The sequence below is a fragment of the Rissa tridactyla genome, unplaced genomic scaffold, assembly GCF_028500815.1.
Source record: "Rissa tridactyla isolate bRisTri1 unplaced genomic scaffold, bRisTri1.patW.cur.20221130 scaffold_743, whole genome shotgun sequence".
NCBI classification, from domain to species: Eukaryota; Metazoa; Chordata; class Aves; order Charadriiformes; family Laridae; genus Rissa; species Rissa tridactyla.
This window is the reverse complement of record NW_026529960.1, coordinates 1-23,603: the sequence shown is the minus strand read 5'-3', so window position 1 is coordinate 23,603 and position 23,603 is coordinate 1. Positions and strand designations below refer to the sequence as shown.

The 23,603-nt window shown below is 72.3% G+C and overlaps 2 protein-coding genes across 2 annotated transcripts; both read left to right on the top strand.

Annotated features, from left to right (window-relative positions):
• Positions 1-291: 291 nt before the first annotated feature.
• Positions 292-17,922, top strand: HCFC1 (host cell factor C1; the record flags this gene model as incomplete). Its single annotated transcript, XM_054187797.1, is given in 41 exon segments — positions 292-332; positions 334-587; positions 1,478-1,646; positions 1,649-1,690; positions 1,978-2,007; positions 2,009-2,176; positions 2,269-2,328; positions 2,330-2,482; positions 2,484-2,501; positions 3,476-3,541; positions 3,543-3,581; positions 4,488-4,707; positions 5,572-5,585; positions 5,587-5,640; positions 5,642-5,716; positions 5,814-5,952; positions 7,181-7,266; positions 7,269-7,322; positions 7,325-7,405; positions 8,074-8,118; positions 8,120-8,197; positions 8,199-8,267; positions 8,269-8,307; positions 8,309-8,340; positions 8,342-8,729; positions 8,731-8,782; positions 8,785-9,186; positions 9,189-9,276; positions 9,278-9,369; positions 9,502-9,623; positions 10,914-11,046; positions 11,049-11,101; positions 13,179-13,202; positions 13,364-13,461; positions 13,463-13,505; positions 14,210-14,350; positions 15,600-15,782; positions 16,854-16,944; positions 16,947-17,150; positions 17,854-17,873; positions 17,875-17,922. Coding segments are annotated over 41 exon segments (4,208 nt in total), but the record flags the coding sequence as incomplete, so codon positions are not given.
• Positions 17,923-18,880: 958 nt separating this feature from the next.
• RENBP (renin binding protein) lies at positions 18,881-21,404 on the top strand. The gene is made up of 5 exons (XM_054187798.1): positions 18,881-18,946; positions 19,702-19,818; positions 20,375-20,450; positions 20,539-20,615; positions 20,703-21,404. Exons 2-5 carry the CDS (start codon positions 19,724-19,726, stop codon positions 20,905-20,907), a joined length of 453 nt encoding a protein of 150 aa, XP_054043773.1. The 5' UTR covers positions 18,881-18,946; positions 19,702-19,723; the 3' UTR covers positions 20,908-21,404.
• The last annotated feature ends 2,199 nt before the right edge of the window (positions 21,405-23,603 follow it).

Sequence of the window (23,603 nt, the reverse complement as noted above, 5' to 3'; positions counted from 1 at the left end):
GAGGGGGGTCAGAGGCCCCCTGGGGGTCCCTAGCTCTATCCTGGGTGGGCTCTGGAGCACTTAGGGGGTCCCCAGCTCCATCCTGGGGGTCCCCAGCTCCATCCCGGAGCCACGGGGTGCCCTGGGAGGGGGTCAGAGGCCCCCTGGGGGTCCCTAGCTCCATCCTGGGTGGGCTCTGGAGCACTTTGGGGGTCCCCAGCTCCACCCCGGAGCCCCGGGGTGCCCCGGGAGGGGGTCTGAGGCCTCGGGGGGCGCCCCGCTCACCCCTCTCTCCCCCCCCCGCCCCCCCAGAGCGGCCGCCGGCGCCGGCGCGGGTGCAGCTGGTGCGCGCCCAACACCACGTCGCTGGAGGTGAGCTGGGGGCCGGTGCCCACGGCCGACTCCTACCTGCTGCAGCTGCAGAAGTACGAGATCCCCGCCGCCGCCTCCCCCGCGCCCGCCCCCGTGCCCTCCGTCCCCGCCAACCCCCCCAAGAGCCCCGCGCCCGCCGCCGCCGCCCCCCCCGGCCCCCCCCCCGGCCCCCCAGGCCTTGGCCGCCCCCGTGGGCCTCACCCTGCTGCCGCCCCCGCCCCCCGCCGCCCCCGCCGGCCCCCCCGCCGCCCCCGGCCCCCGCCGCGCCCCCCACCACCGCCCTGCAGGTGCTGCCCGCCGGGACCCCCCAGCGCCCCTCGGAGGGGCCGCCGCACGCGCCCCCGGTGAGCGGGGACGGGGGGACGTGGGGGGGGGGATGTGGTGGGGGAAATGGGGGGGGGAAGGGGGGGAAAATGGAGGGATATTGGGGATGGGGGGGGAGATGGGGGGGAATGGGGGGGAAAATGGGGAGATGGGGGGGATATTGGGGGGATATTGGGGATGTGGGGGGGGAAATGGGGAGATGGGGGGAAGATGGGGGGGATATTTGGGATGTGGGGGGGGAATGGGGGGGAAAATGGGGGGGATATTGGGGATGTGGGGGGGCAATGGGGGGGACATTGGGGATGTGGGGGGGGAATGGGGGGGAAAATGGGGGGATATTGGGGATGTGGGGGGGGAATGGGGGGGACATTGGGGATGTGGGGGGGATTGGGGGGGAAAATGGGGGGATATTGGGGATGTGGGGGGGGAATGGGGGGAAAATGGGGGGAGAAATGGGGGGATATTGGGGATGTGGGGGGGGAATGGGGGAATGGGGGGAAAATGGGGAGATGGGGGGATATTGGGGGCGTGGGGGGGGAGATGGGGGGGAAAATTGGGGGATATTGGGGATGTGGGGGGGGAGATGGGGAAAATGGGGGGCACATGGAGGGGATATTGGGACATGGGGTGGGAAATGGGGGGGGAATAGGGGGAGAAATGGGGAGATTGGGGGACATGGGGGGTGCTGGGGGGGACATGGCAGGGTACAGGGGACATGGGGACACGGGGGGAGATGGGGACATCGGGGGGGGACGCGGGGGGAGATGGGGACATGGCAGGACGTGGTGGGTGGGGGATGAAGGTGGGCGCTGACCCCCACCCCCCCCCCCCACACCGTGTCCCCCCCAGGCGTCCCGGCGGTGCTGAAGGTGACGGGTCCCCCCGCGGCCACGGCGGGGCCCCCCCTGGTGACGGTGCGCTCGGCCGGGACCCCCGGTAAAGCCCCGGTGACGGGTGACGTCCCTCCCGGCCCGGCGTCCGCATGGTGGTGCCCAGCCAGAGCCCCCAGGGCACGGTGAGACGGGGGGGGGGGGAATTGGGGACACAGAGGGGACATGGGGATCCGGGGGGGGACACAGGGGGACCTGGGGGGGGACGACACGGGGGGTGTGGGGCTAAAGGGGGCACCTCGGGGGGGGACGCGGGGACACGACGAGGACCTGGGGATACAAGCGTGGATCTGGGGGGTGGGGGGACACACAAGAGGGGGCCATGGGCGGGTGCGGGGACACCGTGGGGGGGGCCGTGGGGACAGAGAGGGGCCGTGGTGACGCGTGTGTGTGGCGTCGCGTCCCCCCCCAGGTGATCGGCAGCAGCCCCCAGATGAGCGGCCATGGCGGCGCTGGCAGCGGCGGCCGCCGCCACCCAGAAGATCCCCCCGGCCTCGGCCCCCACCGTGCTGAGCGTCCCCGCCGGGGCCACCATCGTCAAGACGGTGGCCGTGTCCCCCGGCACCACCACGCTGCCGGCCACCGTCAAGGTGGCCTCGTCCCCCGTCATGGTGAGCCGCCACCGGGGCGGGGACGGGGACGCGGGGGCGTCGGGGACACCCCCGTTATTGTCCCCTCTGTGTGCGTGTCCCCCCCCCTCAAGGTGAGCAACCCGGCCACCCGCATGCTGAAGACGGCGGCGGCGCAGGTGGGGACGGCGGGGGACGGCCACCCCCGCCACCAACGCGGCCACCCGCCCCATCATCACCGTCCACAAGTCGGGGACGGTGACGGTGGCCCAGCAGGCCCAGGTGATGACCACCGTGGTGGGGGGCGTCACCAAGACCATCACCCTGGTCAAGAGCCCCATCTCCGTCCCCGGGGGGCAGCGCCCTGGTGAGTCGCCCCCTCCCCCCCCCCCCTCACCGCACCCCGAACCCGCCCAGGCCCGGGGGGGGGGCCCCCAGCACCAAAATACCCACTTGGGGGGTGAATGGGGGGACCGGGGAGGGGGGCGAGCCCATCAACACCCGGGTCGGGGGGGCCCCGAGCCCATCGACACCCTGGTTTGGGGGGGCTGGGGGGGCCCTGAGCCCAAAACCACCCTGGTTTGGGGGGTCGGGGGGGCTCTGAGCCCATCAACACCCCGGTTTGAGGGGTCTGGGGGGGCCCCGAGGCCAAAACCACCCCGGTTTGGGGGGTCTGGGGGGGGCCCTGAGCCCATCAACCACCCGGGTCGGGGGGGGCCCCGAGCCCATCGACACCCAGGTTTGGGGGGTCGGGCGGGGCCCTGAGCCCAAAACCACCCGGGTTTGGGGGGTTCTGGGGGGGCCCCTGAGCCCATCAACACCCAGGTTTGGGGGGTCTGGGGGTGGGCCCTGAGCCCATCTACACCCTGGTTTGGGGGGGCTGGGGGGGCCCCGAGCCCATCAACACCCGGGTTTGGGGGGTCGGGGGGGCCCTGAGCCCATCAACACCCTGGTTTGGGGGGGGCCCGAGACCATCAACACCCGGGTTTGGGGAGATGGGGGTCCTGGGGGGGGGGGTCCCTGAGCCCCCTAATCCACCTGCCCCCTGCTGCAGTCCCTGGGGGGTCACTTAACCCCTCAATGCCCCAGATTTGGGGGGGTCCGGGGGGGGGTGTGTGTGTGTGTCCCTGAGCCCTTTGTGCCCCCCCAGCACACGGAAGCCGGGGGGGGGGGGTCCCTGCCCCCCTAAACGCCCCACTTTCGTCCCTCCCGGGGGTCACTTACCCCCCGGATCCCCCCCCGGGTCAGGGGGTGGGGGGCTGTCGGGGGTGGGGGGGTGTCCCTGCCCCCTCGCCGGGGGGCTGGGGGGGGGGTCTGACCCCCGCCGTGCCCCCCCCGCAGATCTCCAACCTGGGGAAGGTGATGTCGGTGGTGCAGACCAAGCCCGTGCAGAGCTCGGCCGTCACCGGGGCAGGCGTCCTCCGGCCCCGTCACCCAGATCATCCAGGTGACGCCCCCCCCCCGCGGCCCCCAGACCCCCCCCGTTGGCCCCCAGACCCCCCTACTGTCCCCGAGACCCCCCCCGTGTCCCCCCTTGTCCCCGAGATTCCCCCCCCCCCGAGCCCCCCGATCCCCTTGTGCCTGAGACCCCCCCAACACCTTGTCCCTCAGAGTTGTCCCCCCCCCCGCATCGTCCCCAGGACCCCCCAGAACCCCCTTGTCCCTGAGCCCCCCCCCATTGTCCCTGAGCCCCCTTTGTCCCCAAGACCCCCCATCCCTGAGACCACTTTGTCCCCAAGACCCCCCCCATCCCCGAGCTCCCCCTTTGTCCCCGTGAGACCCCCCCTTTGTCCCCATGAGACCCTCCCTTTGTCCCTAAGCCCTCCCATCCCTGAGCCCCCCTATGTCCCCAAGACCCCCCCATTGTCCCTGAGACCCCTTTGTCCCCAAGACCCCCCATCCCCAAGCTCCCCCTTTGTCCCCCCGAGACCCCCCCATTGTCCCTGAGACCCCTTTGTCCTCATGGGACCCCTTTGTCCCTGAGATCCCCCCATTTGTCCCCATGAGACCCCCCCCATTGTCCCCAAGACCCCCCATTGCCCCTGAGCCCCCCCTTTGTCCCCGAGACCCCCCATTGTCCCTGAGACCCCTTTGTCCCCAAGACCCCCCATTGCCCCTGAGCCCCCCCATCCCTGAGCCCCCCCTTTGTCCCCGAGAACCCCCATTGCCCTGAGCCCCCCCTTTGTCCCCCAAGACCCCCCCATTGTCCCTGAGACCCCTTTGACCCCAAGACCCCCATCCCTGAGCCCCCCCTTTGTCCCTGAGACCCCTTTGTGCCTGAGACCCCCCGTCCCCGAGCCCCCCCCGTTGTCCCCGAGCCCCCCCCGACCACTGTCCCGTGTCCCCCCCCCAGACGAAGGGCCCGCTGCCGGCGGGGACGATCCTGAAGCTGGTGACGTCGGGGGAGGGGAAGCCCACCACCATCCTGACGACGACGCAGGCGGGGGCGGGGGGGGCCAAGCCCACCATCCTGGGCATCAGCAGCGTCTCCCCCAGCACCACCAAACCCGGCACCACCACCATCATCAAAACCATCCCCATGTCCGCCATCATCACCCAGGCGGGGGCCACCGGTGAGGGCGGGGGGGGAAACGGGGGGGGAATGGGGGCCCTGGGGGGGGGGAATGGGGGCCCTGGGGGAGCTGGGGGGGGGAAATGTGGATGCTGAGGGGGAATTGGGGGGCACTGGAGGGGGAAATGGGGGTCTGGGGGGGGGGAATAGAGGGTCCTGGGGGGGGAAATGGGGACGCTGGGGGGGAATGGGGGGCACTGGAGGGGGAAATGGGGGTCTGGGGGGGGAGTAGGGGGTCCTGGGGGGGGAAATGGGGGTCTGGGGGGGGGAGTAGGGGGGTCTGGGGGGGAAATGGGGGTCCTGGGGGCGTTGTGGGGGGGGGAATAGGGGGTTCTGGGGGGGAAATGGGGGTCCTGGGGGAGCTGGGGGGGGGAAATGTGGATGCTGAGGGGGAATTGGGGGGCACTGGAGGGGGAAACGGGGGTCTGGGGGGGGGAATAGAGGGTCCTGGGGGGGGAAATGGGGACGCTGGGGGGGAATGGGGGGCACTGGAGGGGGAAATGGGGGTCTGGGGGGGGGAGTAGGGGAGTCTGGGGGGGAAATGGGGGTCCTGGGGGCGTTGTGGGGGGGGGAATAGGGGGTCCTGGGGGGGAAATGGGGGTCCTGGGGGAGCTGGGGGGGGGAAATGGGGGCGCTGGGGGGGGAATGGGGGTCCTGGGGGAGCTGGGGGGGGGAAAATGGGGACGCTGGGGGGGAATGGGGGGCGCTGGGGGGGGGGGAACGGGGGGGAAATGGGGGTCCTGGGGGGCGTTGTTGGGGGGGGGAAACGGGGGGCTTTGTGGGGGAATAGAGGGGCCGGGGGGGGCTGGGGGCAGATGTGGGGGTGCCGGGGGGGGGGTCCCCTAACGCGTGTCCCCCCCCCCAGGCGTGACCAGCAGCCCCCGGCATCAAGTCGCCCATCACCATCATCACCACCAAGGTCATGACCTCGGGCAACGGGCGCCCCCGCCAAGATCATCACCGCCGTCCCCAAGCTGGCCACCGGCCACGGCCAGCAGGGCGTCACGCAGGTCCGGGGGGGTGGCACGTCCCCCGCGACCCCCCCCCTCCCGACCCCGGGACCCCCCTCGCTCACCCCCCGCCGCGTCTGCGTCCCCTCCCCCGCAGGTGGTCCTTAAGGGAGCCCCCGGGCAGCCGGGCACCATCCTGCGCACCGTCCCCATGGGGGGCGTCCGCCTCGTCACCCCCGTCACCGTCTCCGCCGTCAAGCCCACCGTCACCACCCTGGTGGTCAAGGGCACCACGGGTAAGCGCGGGGCGAGCCCCGCCGGCCACCATGGCCTCCCCGCGGCGGGCCCCCCGGCATCACCACCGCGTCCCCCCGGCGTCACCGTGGTGTCCCCTCGGTGGCCCTGCAGTGTCCCCCTCGGTGTCACCGCAGCGTCCCCTCCGGTGTCACCATGGCATCCCCCCAATGTCACCGCGGCGTCCCCCCAATGTCACCGCGGCATCCCCCCGGCATCACCACCACGTCCCCCTGGCGTCACCGTGGTGTCCCCCCGGCGTCACCGTGGTGTCCCCTCGGTGTCACCACGGCGTCCCCTTGGCGTCACCATGGCGTCCCCCTCGGTGGCCCTGCAGCGTCCCCCCCAATGTCACCGCGGCGTCCCCCCAATGTCACCGCGGCATCCCCCCGGCATCACTGTGGTGTCCCCTCGGTGGCCCTGCAGTGTCCCCTCGGTGTCACCACGGTGTCCCCTTGGCGTCACCATGGCGTCCCCTCGGTGGCCCCTGCAGCGTCCCCTCGGTGTCACCGTGGTGTCCCCCCAATGTCACCGCGGCATCCCCCCCGGCATCACCACTGCGTCCCCCCGGTGTCACTGTGGTGTCCCCCCCGGTGGCCCTGCAGTGTCCCCTTGGCATCACCACGGTGTCCCCTTGGCGTCACCATGGCGTCCCCTCGGTGGCCCTGCAGCGTCCCCTCGGTGTCACTGTGGTGTCCCCCCAATGTCACCGCAGCATCCCCTTGGCATTGCCATGGCGTCCCCTCGGTGTCACCGCGGCATCCCCCCCAATGTCACCGCGGCATCCCCTTGGCATCGCCATGGCGTCCCCTCGGTGGCCCCTGCAGCGTCCCCATGGCACCACCGTGGCGTCCCCTCGGTGTGACCGCGACGTCCCCCTGGTGTCACCGCCGTATCCCCCCCAGCGTGACCCCAGCGTCCCCTTACCGTCACCACGCTGTCCCCACGGCCTCACCGCAGTGTCCCCTTAGTGTCCCCGTGGTGGCACCGCGGCGTGCCTTCAGTGCCACTGTGGTGTCACCCCCGCGTGTCCCCCAGCGTCACCGCGGTGTCCCCTTAACGTCACCGTGGTGTCACCGCGGTGTCCCCTTAGCGCCGGCGCTGTGCCCCCCCCCAGCGTCCACCGCGGCGTCCCCCGTAACTCCCCCTTAGCATCAGCCCGGTGTCACCTCGGTGTCACCCGCGCCGCCGCCGTAATTAACGCCAGCCCTGTCCCCCCCCCCCCCGCAGGCGTGACCACGCTGGGGACGGTGACGGGGACGGTGTCCACCAGCCTGGCGGGGGCGGGTGGCCACAGCGCCAGCCGCCTCGCTGGCCACCCCCCATCACCACGCTGGGCACCATCGCCACGCTCTCCAGCCAGGTCCTCAACCCCCGGCCGCCATCACCGTCTCGGCCGCCCAGACCACCATGACAGCCGCCGGCGGGCTGCCCACCCCCACCATCACCATGCAGGTGAGCGGCCACCGCGGCCACCGCGCGGGCCAGCGGCGTCGGCGCTCCTCGGGAGCCCTGGCGTAAATGGGGGGGGGGTGGGGGGGGTGGATCTGGGGGTTTGGGGGCGACGCGGGCGCAGGCTGAGGGGGACGTGGCCGCGGGCCACCGGCGGGACGCCGTGGGCCACCTGGGACACGGAGGGGACCAGCAGGGTTAGGGCTCGTCACGAGTCCCGGACCCCCTTTTGGTGTCAACAGGGGGGACCCATGGGCTTGGGGGTGACGCAGGCACGGGTTGGGGGGGGGACGCGGCCGTGGGCCACCAGCGGGACCCCGTGGGCTACCGGCGGGCCACCAGGGACCTGCAGGTGACCCGGGGGACGCCCAGCCACGGGTCAGCCCCCCTGCTTGGGGCAGCGGGACCTGGGGGGGTGAGGCAGGCGCAGGTTTAGAAGGACACGGCTTTGGGCCACCAGCGGGACCACCGGGGCCACCTCCCGGGCTACCGGAGCCCTGCGGGTCGCCCGGGGGCACGCAGAGGGGACCCAGCGGCGGGTCAGGGGGGTGGGGGGCCGTTTGGGGGGCGGCACCTCCGTCCCTGGGGGGCGGCGGAGGGCTGGTGGCCACGGGCCGCCGCCGCCGCCGGCCACAAAGCCCCCCGCGGTGACCCACGTCGGGGGGCGCCAGCCCGTGTCCCAGCCCACGCAGGTGACGCTGATCACGACGCCCAGCGGGGGTGGAGGCCCAGCCCGTCCACGACCTGCCCGTCTCCATCCTGGCCTCCCCCACCGGCGACCAGCCGGCGGCCACCGGCCCCCCTCCCCGAGCCGGCCCAGCCCGAGGGAGGCGCCCCCGGCACCGTCACCCTGGTCTGCTCCAACCCCCCCCTGCGAGACCCACGAGACGGGCACCACCAACACCCCCCACCACCAGCCTGGTGGCCAACGTGGGCGGGGGGGCTACAGCTGGTCTGCGAGGGCTCGGAAGCCGGGGCCGGGGTGGTCCGCGTCTGCTCCAACCCCCCCTGCGAGACCCACGAGACGGGGACCACCAACACGGCCACCGCCGGCCTGGCCCGGCCCCCGGGGCCCTGTCCCACCCAGCAGACGGCGGCCACCGGCACCACCATGACGCCGCGGCTCTGCCGGGAGCCCCCCCCCGGCCGCCCCTTGCCAAAGCCAGCAGGCCACCGCCGGCCCCTCGCTGGCCACCGCCGGCCCCCGCGGGGAGGAGAAGACGCCGCCGTGCCAAACCCACCCCCCGCCGTGGGCGTCCCCCGGCGTCCCCGGGGAGAGCCAGGACGGGGGGGCAACCGCCGGGGCCGCCGCGGCCACGAGACCCTGCTCCAACCCCCCCTGCGAGACCCACGAGACGGGCACGACCCACACGGTGACCACCGCGTCGTCCAGGCCCTGTGCCAGCCCCCCCCACGAGACGGGGACCGCCGACGCGGCCACCGCGGCCACGGGCACGAGACCCTGCTCCAACCCCCCCCTGCGAGACCCGCGAGACGGGGGACGGCCGGCGCGGCCACCGCCGCTGCGGCCACGAGACCCTGCTCCAACCCCCCGTGTGAGACCCACGAGACGGGGACCACCAACACGGTGACCACCGCGTCGTCCAGGCCCTGTGCCAACCCCCCCTGCGAGACCCACGAGACGGGGACGACCCCCACGGCCACCACCACCGTGGCCACGGGCACGAGACCCTGCTCCAACCCCCCCTGCGAGACCCACGAGACGGGGACCACCAACACGGCCACCACGGCCACGGCGGGGACGAGCGGGGGGCCACCAGCAGGGCTCCCCCCCCCTGCCAGACCCACCAGACGGCGGCCACCGCCACCACCATGACGCCGGCCCAGGGGGGCGCCCCCCCACGAGGGACCCCCCCGCGCCTGCTCCAACCCCCCCTGCGAGACCCACGAGACGGGGACGACCCACACGGCCACCACCGTCACCTCGGCCATGGGCGCCAACCAAGGTGACGCGGGGGGGGGTCGCTTGCCCTCGGGGGGGGGGTGTCAGGATTTGGGGGTGTCGCCCCGCTGACCCGCGTCCCGTCCTGTCCCCCCCCCCCGTTTTTTTGTTTTTTTTTTTTTTTCTCTCCCCGCAGAGCCCCCCCCGGCTGCCAACGGTCAGGGGGAGCCCGAGCCGCCCCCCCCGGGGGAAGGGGTGCCCCCCTCCCCCGCCGGCACCCCCAGCCCCCCCGGCCCCGGAGGCGGCACCGGCGCCCCCCAGCCCCCCCCGCGCCGTCACCACCCCCCCGCCCCGGGGCCCGCCGTGCCGGTGAGGGGGGGGCTTGGGGGGGCCCGGGGGGGCTTTGGGACACTGGGGGGGCTTTGAGGACGTTTTGGGGGGGCTTTGGGGACACAATGGGGGGCTTTAAGGGATGTGGGGTGGCTTTGGGGACATTTTGGGGGGATTTAAGTGACATGGGGGCTTTAAGGGATGTGGGGGGCTTTGGGGACATTTTGGGGGGGCTTTAAGGGACGTGGGGGGGCTTTAGGGACACCATGGGGGGCTTTAAGTGACATGGGGGGGCTTTGGGGACACAATGGGGGCTTTAAGGGACGTGGGGGGGCTCTGAGACATTTTGGGGGGCTTTAAGGGACGGGGGGGCTTTGGGGACGTTTTGGAGGGGCTTTGGGGACACCATGGGGGGCTTCAAGGGCCGGGGGGGGGGCTCTGGGGGCATTTTGGGGGGGCATTAATGGAGGGGGGGGCTTTGGGGACACCATGGGGGGCTTTAAGGGACGGTGGGGGCTTTGGGGACGTTTTGGGGGGGCTTTGGGGACACCATGGAGGGATTTAAGTGACATGGGGGGGCTTTGGGGACATTTTGGGGGGGCTTTAAGGGACGTGGGGGGGATTTAGGGATACTTTGGGGGGGCTTTGGGACACCATGGGGGGCTTTAAGTGACATGGGGGGGGCTTTGGGGACACCATGGGGGGCTTTAAGGGACGGGGGGGGGCTTCTGGGGACATTTTGGGGGGGCTTCAAGGGCCATAGGGGGGCTTTGGGGACGTGGGGGGGGGGCGTTAATGGGCACGGGGGGCTTTGGGGGCACAATGGGGGGCGTTAATGGATGGGGGAGGCTGTGGGGACGTGGGGGGGGGCACACGAAGGGCCATGGGGGGGCTTTGGGGACGTGGGGGGGGGACACTAAGGGCCATGGGGGGCGCCGTTGGGGGGGGGCACGTGAGGGCCCTCGAGGGTCCCAACCCCCCCCTTTTTCCCCCCCCCCCCCAGAGCATCTCGTCGCTGACGGAGCCCCCCCCCGCCGCCCCCCGACCCCCCTCTGCCGCCCCCCCGGGGGACCCCCAGCCGCCCCCCGACCCCCCCGCCGCCGCCACCCCCCCGCCGCCCCCCCCAGCCCCCCACGCCCCCCCCCGGCCGCCCCCACGCCCCCCCCCGGCCCGCCCCCCCCGGCTCCCCCGAGCCGCTGGCGGGTGGTGGTGCTGCCCCCCCCGGGCGCCGGGGAGGGGGGGGGCGCCGAGGGGCTGGGGCTGCCCCCGAGCTGATGGCCGAGGCGCCCCTGGGGGGGCCGGGGGGGGGCGCGGCGGCCCCCCCCGGCCCTGGTGGTGACGGGGCTGACCCCCGAGGAGCTGGCGGTGACGGCGGCGGCCGAGGCGGCGGCCCAGGCGGCGGCCAGCGAGGAGGCCAGGCGCTGGCCATCCAGGCCGTGCTGCAGGCGGCCAGCAGGCCGTCATGGGTGAGCCGGGGGGGTGGCCACGGGGGGGGTGGTGGCCACGGGGGGGGGGTGGTGGCCATGGCCCCATGGGTCGGGGTGGTGGCCCCATGGGTCGGGGTGGTGGCCCTATGGTCAGGGTGGTAGCCATGGTCCCATGGGTCGGGGTGGTGGCCCCATGGTCAGGGTGGTAGCCATGGTCCCATGGGTCGGGGTGGTAGCCCATGGTCAGGGTGGTGGCCCCATGGGTCCGGGTGGTGGCCCCATGGTCGGGGTGGTAGCCCCATGGTCAGGGTGGTGGCCCCATGGTCAGGGTGGTAGCCATGGTCCCATGGGTCGGGGTGGTGGCCCCATGGGTCGGGGTGGTGGCCCCATGGATTGGGGTGGTGGCCCCATGGTCGGGGTGGTAGCCATGGTCCCATGGGTCAGGGTGGTGGCCCCATGGTCGGGGTGGTAGCCATGGTCCCATGGGTCCGGGTGGTGGCCCCATGGTCAGGGTGGTAGCCATGGTCCCGTGGGTCAGGGTGGTGGTCCCGTGGGTCAGGGTGGTGGCCCCATGGTCAGGGTGGTGGCCCCATGGGTCCGGGTGGTGGCCCCATGGTCAGGGTGGTGGCCCTATGGTCAGGGTGGTAGCCATGGTCCCATGGGTCGGGGTGGTGGCCCCCATGGGTCGGGGTGGTGGCCCCATGGATTGGGGTGGTGGCCCCATGGTCGGGGTGGTAGCCATGGTCCCATGGGTCAGGGTGGTGGCCCCATGGTCGGGGTGGGGGTAGCCATGGTCCCATGGGTCCGGGTGGTGGCCCCATGGTCAGGGTGGTAGCCATGGTCCCATGGGTCAGGGTGGTGGTCCCGTGGGTCAGGGTGGTGGCCCCATGGTCCCATGGGTCGGGGTGGTGGCCCCATGGTCAGGGTGGTAGCCATGGTCGGGGTGGTAGCCATGGTCCCATGGGTCGGGGTGGTAGCCCCATGGTCAGGGTGGTGGCCACGGGGGGGGTGGTGGCCATGGTCCCGTGGGTCAGGGTGGTGGCCCCATGGGTCGGGGTGGTAGCCATGGTCCCATGAGTCGGGGTGGTGGCCCCATGGATTGGGGTGGTGGCCCTATGGTCGGGGTGGTAGCCCCATGGTCAGGGTGGTGGCCACGGGGGCGGGGTTGGTGGCCCCATGGTTGGGGTGGTAAGCCATGGCCCGTGGTCGGGGTGGTGGCCCCATGGTCAGGGTGGTAGCCATGGTCCCATGGGTCAGGGTGGTGGCCCCATGGTTGGGCTGGTGGCCGTGGCCCCATGGGTCGGGGTGGTGGCCCCATGGGTCGGGGTGGTAGCCATGGTCCCATGGGTCGGGGTGGTGGTCCTGTGGGTCAGGGTGGTGGCCCCATGGGTCAGGGTGGTAGCCCCATGGTCCCATGGGTCGGGGTGGTAGCCATGGTCCCATGGGTCGGGGTGGTGGCCCCATGGATTGGGGTGGTAGCCATGGCCCCATGGTCGGGGTGGTGGCCCCATGGTCGGGGTGGTGGCCCCATGGTCAGGTGGTGGCCACGGGGGCGGGGTGGTGGCCCCATGGTCGGGGTGGTGGCCGTGGCCCCATGGGGTCCCAAAATGGGGGGGGGGGGGGGGCTCATCCTCTGGGGGCTCCTGGTCCCCAAGGGGGGGGGCTGCTCCCCCTGACCCCCCCCTCCCCCCCAGGCGCGACGGAGCCCCTGGAGAGCGGGGAGCCCGGGGGGGCCCCCCCGGAGCTGGGTGCCCTGGGGGGGCCGGAGGGGGCGGAGGGGCCGGGGGGGGCCATCCCATCGTCCTCACCCAGCAGGAACTGGCCGCGCTGGTGCAGCAGCAGCAGCTCCGCGAGACGCCCCCCCCCGCCGCCCCCCCCCCGCCTCCTCCTCCCCCCCCCCCCCCTCCCTCCTCCTCCTCCTCCTCCTCCTCCTCCTCCTCCGCCACCCCCCCCGGCCCCACAGACCCCCCCGGCCGCCCCCCCCCCACCGCCGCCGCCGCCCCCCACCTCCCCACGGAGGCGCTGGCCCCGCCGACAGCCTCAACGACCCGGCCGCCGACGCCGCCAACGGCTGGGGGAGCTGGGGGGCCCCCCCCGGCCCCCCCGCCCCCCCCCGGCCTCCTGCCCCCCCCCGCCGACGGTGAGACTCCGGGGAGGGGGGGGGGGGGGGGCAGGGCACGGACACGACCCGCCACCCCCCGCGAGACCCCTGCGGCCTCGGGGAGGGGGCTCTTTTGGCCCCCCCCCCCCAACGTAAAATGACCACCGTGGGTTTTTTTCTGCCCCCCCCCCCCCCTCAAGGCTTGGCCCCCTCCAGCGCCTTCGTGGCCCCCCCCGCCGCCCGTGGTGGCCCCCAGCCCCGCCAAGCTGCAGGCGGCCACCGCTTTGGCCGAGGTGGCCCGCTTTGGCCGAGGTGGCCAACGGCATCGAGACGGCCCCGGTGGTGAGTTGGCTGGGGGGGGGGGGGGGGGGTTGGTGGCCTCTCGGGGGGGTTGGTGGCCATTCTGGGGGGGTTTGGTGGCCTCTCAGGGGGATCGGTGGCCACTCGGGGGGGTTTTGGTGGCATCTGTGGGGGTTGGTGGCCACTACAGGGGGTTCGGTGGCATCTGGGGGTTTTGGTGGCCACTCTGGGGGGTTTTGGTGGCATCTGGGGGGGTTGGTGGCCACTACGGGGGGTTTGGTGGCCACTAGGGGGGGATTGGTGGCCACTCCGTGGGGTTTTGGTGGCCTCTCGGGGGGTTGGTTGCCACTCTGGGGGGTTTTGGTGGCATCTGTGGGGTTTGGTGGCCACTCTGGGGGGTTTGGTGGCCACTCTGGGGGGTTTTGGTGGCATCTGGGGGGGTTTGGTGGCAATCCGGGGGGGTTGGTGGCCTTTCAGGGGTGTTGGTGGCCTCTTCAGGGAGGTTGTGGCCGCTATGGGGGGGTTTGGTGGCCTTTCAGGGGAGGTTGGTGGCCTTTCAGCGGAGGTTGGTGGCCACTATGGGGGGGTTTGGTGGCATCTGGGGGGTTGGTGGCATCTGGGGGGGTTGGTGGCCTCCACTGGGGGAGATTTTGTGGCACCTGCGGGGGGCGTGGTGGCCTCTTGGGGAGGTCGGTGGCCCCCCGGGGGGTTGCCGGTGCGAGGTGCCCCGTCCCCCCCCCCCGCAGAAGCCGGACCCGGTGGCCCAGCCGCCCAAGGCGCTGGCCAAGAAGGAGAACCAGTGGTTCGACGTGGGCGTCATCAAGGGCACCACCATGATGGTGACGCACTACTTCCTCCCGCCCGACGACGGCGCCCCCCCCCCCGACGTGAGTGTCCCCACGGCCACCCCGGGGCGCCCTTGGCCGGCCACCGCGGGCGTCCCCCTGTCCCTCGCGGGCTTCCTGCTGTCCCCACGGGCATCTCGGTGTCCCCCACTGCCCCTCTGGGCGTCTCGATGGCCCCATGGGTGTCCCATGTCCCTCAGGTGGCCCCATGGGTGTCCTGGTGTCCCCATGGGCATCTCGATGTCCCTCAGGTGGCCCCATGGGTGTCCTGGTGTCCCCATGGGCATCTCGATGTCCCTCAGGTGGCCCCATGGGTGTCCTGGTGTCCCCATGGGCGTCTCGATGTCCCTCAGGTGGCCCATGGGTGTCTGGTGTCCCCATGGGCGTCTCGATGTCCCTTTGATGTCCCTCATGGGCGTCTTGATGTCCCGTTTGGGCAATCTTGATGTCCCCATGGGTGTCCATGTCCCTTTGGTGTCCCCATGGGTGTCCCGTGTCCCTCTGCTGTCCCTATTGGGTATCTTGATGTCCCTCATGAGCATCTTGATGTCCCTCATGGGCGTCCTGGTGTCCCCATGGGCATCTTGATGTCCCTCTGGTGTCCCCATGGGTATCCTGGTGTCCCTTACGAGCATCTTGATGTCCCTGTGGATGTCCCATGTCCTTTTGGTGTCCCTGTGGGCGTCCTGGTGTCCCCATGGGTGTCCTATGTCCCTTTGATGTCCCTCATGGGCATTCTGGTGTCCCCGTGGGCATCTTGATGTCCCTCTGGTGTCCCCATGGGTTGTCCTGGTGTCCCTCATGGGCATCTCGATGTCCCCATGGGTGTCCTATGTCCCTGCGACGTCCCTCCTGGGTGTCCTGGTGTCCCCATGGGTGTCCTATGTCCCTCTGATGTCCCTCATGGGCATTCCGGTGTCCCATGGGCATCTCGATGTCCCCATGGGTGTCCTATGTCCCTTTGACGTCCCTCCTGGGCATCTCGATGTCCCCATGGTGTCCTACGTCCCTTCGACGTCCCTCCTGGGCTTCCTGGTGTCCCAACGGGTGTCCTACGTCCCTTTGACGTCCCTCCTGGGCATCTCGGTGTCCCCATGGGTGTCCTACGTCCCTTTGACGTCCCTCCTGGGCATCTCGATGTCCCCACGGGTGTCCTACGTCCCTTCGACGTCCCTCCTGGGCTTCCTGGTGTCCCCACGGGCATCTGGATGTCCCCGCGGGTGTCCGACGTCCCTCGGGCGTCCCCGCGGACGTGGCGGTGGGTGACGGGGCCCCGTGTCGCGGGCAGGAGGAGGCCGGGGGGGTCCCGGACCACGCGGGGCTGCGGCGGCAGGAGCTGCAGCCGGGCACGGCCTACAAGTTCCGGGTGGCCGGGCTGAACGCTGCGGGCGCGGGCCCTTCTCCGACCTCTCCGCCTTCAAGACCCTGCCTGCCCGGCTTCCCCGGCGCCCCCTGCGCCATCAAGATCAGCAAGGTACGGCCCGACCCACGGCGCGACCCACGGCGCCGCCGCGCTCCCTCCCCTCCCCGCCCCCGCCCCCGAAACGGCCCCCCACCCCCCCGTCCCCAAATGTCCCCCGATGTCCCCCGATGTCCCCCCATCCCCCCCCATGTCACCCCCCATCCCCCCCATGTCACCGTCCCCTGATGTCCTCCGTCCCCAAGTGTCCCCTGTCCCCCCCCCGCCATGTCCCCAACCCCTGGTGTCCCCCAACGTCCCCTGTCCCCAAATGTCCCCCAATGTCCCCAATCCCCCCCACCACGTCCCTGTCCCCCAAGGTCCCCCGTCCCCAATCCCCCCCCATGTCCCCAACCCCTGGTGTCCCCCAGCGTCCCCCGTCCCCAGAGGCCCCCAAGTCCCCCATCCCCCCCATGTCCCTGTCCCCAGATGTCCTCCGTCCCCAAGTGTCCCCCCATGTCCCCAACCCCTGATGCCCCCCAAGTCCCCCCCGTCCCCCCACTATGTCCCTGTCCCCAGATGGCCCCCACTGTCCCCTGTCCCCCCGCCGTGTCCCCGTCCCCAAATGTCCCCTGATGTCCCCCCATCCCCCCCATGTCACCATCCCCCGATGTCCCCCCATCCCCCCCATGTCACCGTCCCCTGATGTCCTCCGTCCCCAAGTGTCCCCCCATGTCCCCAATCCCCCCCCATGTCCCCAACCCCAGATGCCCCCCACATCCCCCCGTCCCCCCACCGCATCCCCATCCCCAGATGCCCCCACTGTCCCCTGTCCCCCTGCCGTGTCCCTGTCCCCTGATGCCCCCCACGTCCCCCGTCCCCCCGCCATGTCCCCATCCCCAGATGCCCCGCCACGTCCCCCCGTCCCCCCGCCGTGTCCCGTCCCAGATGCCCCCCTCTGTCCCCTGTCCCCCCACCGTCCCCATGTCCCCTGATGCCCCCACGTCCCCTGTCCCCCTGCCATGTCCCTGTCCCCTGATGCCCCCCAAGTCCCCCCGTCCCCTGATGCCCCCCACGTCCCCCCATCCCCCCCGCCGCGTCCCCGTCGCCCGTGTCCCCCCCGACGCGTCGCCCGTGTCCCCGCAGAGCCCGGACGGGGCGCACCTGACGTGGGAGCCGCCCTCGGTGACGTCGGGGCGCATCGTGGAGTACTCGGTGTACCTGGCCATCCAGGGGGGCCGGGGGGGGCGGAGGCCAAGGGCCCCCCCGCGCAGCTGGCCTTCATGCGGGTCTACTGCGGGCCCAGCCCCTCCTGCCTGGTGGCCTCGGGCAGCCTCTCCAGCGCCCACATCGACTACACCACCAAACCCGCCATCATCTTCCGCATCGCCGCCCGCAACGAGAAGGGCTACGGCCCCGCCACCCAGGTGCGGTGGCTGCAAGGTGAGCTGTGGGGCGCCCCACACTTGGGGGGCGGGCGCGGGGCGGGTTATGGGGGGGTCCCGGGCGGGCGGGAGCCTCCCCGTGGCCATGGAGACCCTCGAGGAGAAGGGCTACAGCCACAGCATGTGGGTCCGGTGGCTGCAAGGTGAGCTGTGGGGCGCCCCACACTTGGGGGGCAGGCTATAGGGGGGGCCCTGGGTGGGCAGGACCCTCCCCGTGGCCATGGAGGCCCTCAAGGAGGAGGGTTACAGTCCCCCTGTGTGGGTCGGCGGCTGCAAGGTGAGCTGTGGGGCGCCCCACACTTGGGGGGCAGGCACAGGGTGGGTTATGGGGGGGTCCCGGGCGGGCGGGAGCCTCCCCGTGGCCATGGAGGCCCTCGAGGAGGAGGGTCACAGTCCCCCCGTGTGGGTCCGGCAGCTGCAAGGGCAGCTGTGGGGCGCCCCACACTTGGGGGGCAGGCTATAGGGGGGGTCCTGGGTGGGCAGGACCCTCCCCATGGCCATGGAGGCCCTCGAGGAAGAGGGTTACAGTCCCCCCGTGTGGGGCTGCCCCACACCTGGGGGGCGGGGGGGGGGGTGTCCCCCCACTTGGGGGGCTGCGGCTCTTCCCCACGGAGCCGGGAGGGGACTTGTGGGGCTGCCCCAGACGTCGGGGTGTCCGGGCCCCTCACCCGCGTCCCCCCCCTTTGCGTCCCCCCCCCCAGAGTCCAGCAAAGACGGATCCGTGGGCCAAACCCGCCAGCAAGCGGCCGCTCTCCTCCCCCGACATGTGAGTGGGGCCGGGGGGGCCCGTGGGGCTGGCTTGGGGGTCAGGGGGGGCCCCGTGGGGCCGGGGGGGTTCCTGGGAGGGGCGTCTGTGGGGCTGGGTTGGGGGTCAGGGGGAGCCCCGGGGCCTGTGCTGTCCACGTGTGGGGCTGGGGAGGGGCGTGGGGCTGGCTGTGGGGCTCCCTCTATTGCATGGGGGATCTGTGGGGCGGGGCTGGGGGGGCGGCGGGGGGGGGGGGGGGAACAGGGGAGGTTGGGGGTCACGCTGGGGAGGGGGGGGGGAATCGATGGGGCCGGGCAGGGCTGTGGGGCAGGGCTGTGGGGCAGCCCCTTGGCTGCGTGTGGGGCGCAGTGGGGCAGCCCCACATCTCCCCCCCCGGAAATCCGCTCCAAAGAAGCCCAAGGCCGACGGGCAGTGAGGGCCCCCCCCCGCCCCCAGCCCCACAGCGCGGGGGGCTGAGGGGGGGCCCGGCCGCCGGGGGGTGTGGGGGGTGTGTGGGGGGGGAGGTTGGGGGGCAGAAGGGGGGGGGGGGGTTGGAGGGGGGGGGCGTTTGGGGGGGGGAGGGGCTTTTTTTTACCTGTTGCAGTTGCTGGAATGAAGTTTTGTACACGCGGCCCCCCCCCCGCCGTGGGGCACGGCCCCCCCCTCCCCCCCCCCCTGTACAGACACCCCCCCCCCCCCGGGGGGCAGCCGTGGGGCAGCCGCCGCGCGCCCCCCCAACCCCCCGGGGGTGCCCCCCCAGTGTATTATAGTGTATTGGGGGGGGGCTCGCCCCCCCCGCCCCCCCCGTGCTGTCCGTATCTGTCGTTTTTGTGCTATTTGAACAATTAAAAGACATTTTTTTGGAGTAAAAGGGGGAGTTTGGGGGGGGGGGGGGGGGGGCGGCAGGACCCGGGGGAGGGTTCGGGGGGGGCGGGGCCAGGAAATGGGCGTGGTCGGAGGGGGCGGGGCCAGGAAATGGGCGTGGTCGGAGGGGGCGGGGCGGCCGCGCGGGGTCTCGTGACGGGACTTCGGTCGCGATCGTCGTCGCGGTGGGTCGCGGTGGGGGGGGGGGCGCTCCGAGGGTGATCTGTGGGGCTGGGGGGGGCCCACAGCGGGGGCCGACGGGGCCCCCGTGGGTGATCTGGGGGGCTGGGGGGCACCTCGCTGTGGGGCGGGGGGCTCCCATGGGTGATCTGTGGGGCAGGGCGGTGCCTCGCTATGGGGCGGGGGGGTCCCATGGGTGATCTGTGGGGCAGGGCGGTGCCTCGCTATGGGGCTGGGGGGTCCCATGGTGATCTATGGGGCTGGGTGTGCCTCTGTGGGGCTGTGTGTCCCCATGGGTGATCTATGGGGCTGGGGGGGTCCCGTGGCTGATCTATGGGGCAGGGCGGTGCCTCGCTGTGGGGCTGTGGGAGACCTGTGGGGCTGGATGGTGCCTCTGTGGGGCTGTGTGTCCCCATGGGTGATCTATGGGCAGGGCGGTGCCTCGCTGTGGGGCTGTGGGAGACCTGTGCGGCTGGGCGGTGCCTCTGTGGGGCTGTTGTGTCCCCATGGGTGATCTATGGGGCAGGGCGGTGCCTCGCTGTGGGGCTGTGGGAGACCTGTGGGGCTGGACGGTGCTTCTGTGGGGCTGCGTTGTCCCCATGGCTGATCTATGGGGCAGGGCGGTGCCTCTCTGTGGGGCTGTGGGAGCCCCATGGCTGATCTATGGGGCTGGGCGGTGCCTCTTGGGAGCTCTATGGGGCTGAGGGGGCCGTGGGCCTCCTGGCCGTGGGGCTGAGGGTTCCGTGGGGCACCCCCACAGCGCCTGCCCCACGGCGTGCCCCATGAGGTGCTGCGGGAGTGGCGGGACCGGGGTGGCCGCGGAGCTGGACTCCGTCATCGCCTTCTGGGAGCGGCACTCGCACGACCCACAGCACGGGTGAACCCGGCGGCCGCGACCCACGGCTGCCCCACATCTCCCCACAACCCCCCCCACAACCGCCCCGTAACCCCACGGGTGAACCCGGCGGCCGTGACCCACGGCTGCCCCACAACCGCCCCGTGACCCCACGGGTGGACCCCGGTGGCTGCGACCCACATCTCCCCACAGCTGCCCCCATAACCCCACGGGGGAACCCCAGTGTCCGAGACCCCCAAGTACCCCCCAACTCCTCCCCATAGGGGAACTCGGGCATCCAGGACCCACAACTGCCCCCCAACCACCCCCCAACCCCATGGGGGAACCCAGGCGGCTGCGCCCCACATCTCCCCACAACCGTCCCCCAGCCCCACGGGGGACCCCTGGCGTCCAGGACCCACATCTCCCCCCAGCTGCCCCACAACCCCAGGGGGAAGCTCAGCCTCCAGCCCCCCCCACCTCCCCCGTCGACCCCATGGGGGGAACCGGGTGTCCGGGCCCCCCAAGTAACCCCCCAGCCCCGTGGGGTGAACCCCGTCGTCCGGGCCCCACACCTGACCCACCTCCTGCCCCACAGCGGCTTCTTCTCCTGCCTGAGCCGCGACGGCACCGTCTACGACGAGACCAAGTACGTCTGGATGCAGGGCCGGCAGGTGAGCGGCGACCCGTGGGGCGAGATCTATGGGGCGGGACGGCGTGTGGGGCCGCATCCCTGCTCCCCACGCCCCTCCCGCCCCACAGGTGTGGGTCTACTCCCGCCTGTACCGCACCGTGCCCCCGCTTCCGACGCCCCGAGCTGCTGGAGGCCGCTCGGGCAGGTGAGTTGGGGGGGGGGGGGGGGGGGCCGCGGGGCGCTTGTGGGGCAGCCCCACGAGTGGCGTGACCCGGCGTGGCCTGCCCCACAGCGGGGGAGTTCCTGCTGCGCTGCGCCCGCCTCAGCCCCACGTCGTCCCGCGCCGCCTTCGCCCTCACGCGCGACGGGCGCCCGGCCCGCGTCCAGCGCAGCGTCTTCAGCGAGGCCTTCTGCGCTATGGGGCTGGACGAGCTGGGGCGGGCCACGGCGACCCGCGCTATAGGGTGAGGGCGCGACCCACGGCGGGGACGGCCTGACCCGTGGGGAGGGTCTCTGCCCCATGGAGAGGATTCCCTGCCCCATAGAGAGGGTTCTCTGCCCCATGGAGAGGATCCCCTGCCCCCATGGGGAGGGTCTCTGCCCCATAGAGAGGGTCTCTGCCCCATGGAGAGGATCCTTTGCCCCATAGAGAGGGTCCTCTGCCCCATAGAGAGGGTCTCTGCCCCATGGAGAGGATCCCCTGCCCCATGGGGAGGGTTCTCTGCCCCATGGAGAGGATCCCCTGCCCCATAGAGAGGATCCCCTGCCCCATGGAGAGGATCCCCTGCCCCATGGGGAGGGTCTCTGCCCCATGGAGAGGATTCCCCGCCCCATAGAGAGGATCCCCCGCCCCATGGGGAGGGTTCTCTGCCCCATGGAGAGGATCCTTTGCCCCATAGAGAGGGTCTCTGCCCCATGGAGGGACACTCTGACCCATAGAGGGGATTCTTATCCCATGCCAGACCCCCCGCCCCACACATTGACCCCCCCAGCCCCATAGGCCACCCCATAGACCCCCCGGCCCATAGAACCCCCCCAGCCCCATAGCCCCCCCCCCAAACCCACACTGGGACTCCTCACAGCCCCCCCAGCCCCATAGAACCCCCCCAGCCCCACCCTGGGACACCCCCCCCCAGCCCCATATCCCCTCTCCAGTCCCATAGCCCCCCCCCAGGCCCCATAGAACCCCCCCAGCCCCATAGCCCCCCCCAACCCCACACTGGGACCCCCCTGGCCCCATAGCCCCCCCCTCCCCCAGCCCCCCAGCCCCATAGCCCCCCCCCAGCCCCATAGAACCCCTCCAGCCCCACACTGGGACCCCCCCGCAGTCCCATATCCCCTCCCAGCCCCACATCGGGGACCCCCCCCCAGCCCCATAGACCCCCCCAGCCCCACACTGGACACCCCCCCCCCCGGCCCCACAGCCCCCCCGGCCCCATAGAACTCCTCCAGCCCCACACTGGGACCCCCCCCAGCCCCATATCCCCCCCAGCCCCACATCAGGAACCCCCCAGCCCCATATCCCCCCAGCCCCACACTGGGACACCCCCCCAGTCCCATATCCCCTCCCAGCCCCACATCGGGACCCCCCCCCGAGCCCCATAGACCCCCCAGCCCCACACTGGGACACCCCCCCAGCCCCATAGCCCCCCCGGCCCCCATATCCCCCCCAGCCCCATAGACCCCCCAGCCCCACACTGGGACACCCCCCCAGTCCCATATCCCCTCCCAGCCCCACATCGGGACCCCCCCCCGAGCCCCATAGACCCCCCAGCCCACACTGGGACACCCCCCCCGGCCCCACAGCCCCCCGGCCCCACACCCCGACCCCGTCGCCCCCCCAGGCCGCGGGCCGTACCTGGGCGCTGTCGGTGGGGGCCTGGCCCGGGGCGCCCCCCAGGAGCTGGGCCCCCCCCCGGCGCTGCCCGGGGCCCCCCCCCCCGCCGGCCGCTGGCCCTGGGGCTCTGGGCGCTGGCCCTGGGGCTGCAGCTGCTGGGGGGGCGCCGGGGGGGGGACCCCGAGGCCGAGGCGCTGGCGCAGTGGGGGGCACAGGCCGTGCTGCGGCACCTCCAGGTAACGCCCCCCCCCCCAAAACAACCCCCCCCGCACCCACAAAAACACCCCAAACCCCCCCCAAAATCCACCCAAACCCCCCGGGACCCCCAAACCTCCCCAAAATCCATCCCAACCCCCCGGGACCCCCAAAACCCCCCCAAACCCCCCCAAAATCCACCCCCACCCCCCCGGGACCCCAAAACCCCCCCAAATCCCCCCAAAATCCATCCCAACCCCCCAGGACCCCCAAAACCCCCCCAAACCCCCCCAAAAATCCATCCCAACCCCCCCGGACCCCCAAAACCCCCCCAAACCCCCCAAAATCCACCCCAACCCCCCCGGGACCCCCCAGGACCCCCAAAACCCCCCCAAACCCACCCAAAATCCACCCCAACCCCCCCGGGACCCCCAAACCCCCCCCAAAATCTATCCCAACCCACCCCCCCAACCCCCCCCAGGACCCCCAAAAGCCCCCCAAACCCCCCCCGAAAATCCTGCCCAACCCCCCCAACCCCCCCCAGGACCCCCAAAACCCCCCAAAATCCACCCCAACCCCCCCAGGACTCCCAAAAACCCCCCCAAACCCCCCCAAAATCCTCCCCAACCCCCCAGGACCCCCAAAACCCCCCAAACCCCCCCAAAAATCCATCCCAACCCCCAGGACCCCAAAACCCCCCCAAACCCCCCCAAATCCATCCCAACCTCCCCCAGGACCCCCAAACCCCCCAAACCCCCCAAAATCCATCCCAACCCCCCCGGAGGACCCCCAAAACCCCCCCAAACCCCCCAAAAATCCATCCCAACCCCCCCGGGACCCAAAACCCCCCCAAACCCCCCCAAAAATCCATCCAACCCAACACCCCCAGAGCCCCCCAAACCCCCCCGGACCCCCAAAACCCCCCCAACCCCCCCCCTGAAAATCCTCCCCAACCCCCCCAGGACCCCCAAAACCCCCCCAAACCCCCCCAAAATCCACCCCAACCCCCCCAGGACCCCCAAAACCCCCCAAAATCCACCCCAACCCCCCCCCCAACACCCCCAGAGGCCCCAAACCCCCCCAACGCCCCCCCCGGACCCCCAAAAAATCCCCCCAAAACCCACCCCAACCCCACCCCAACTCCCCAGGACCCCCAAACCC

Coding starts and splice junctions, on each gene's coding strand:
- RENBP (XM_054187798.1), top strand. CDS start 19,724: ATGAGGTGCTGCGGGAGTGGCGGGACCGGGGTGGCCGCGGAGCTGGAC. Junction 19,819..20,374: donor TCGCACGACCCACAGCACGG/GTGAACCCGGCG, acceptor CCTGCCCCACAG/CGGCTTCTTCTCCTGCCTGA. Junction 20,451..20,538: donor TCTGGATGCAGGGCCGGCAG/GTGAGCGGCGAC, acceptor CCCGCCCCACAG/GTGTGGGTCTACTCCCGCCT.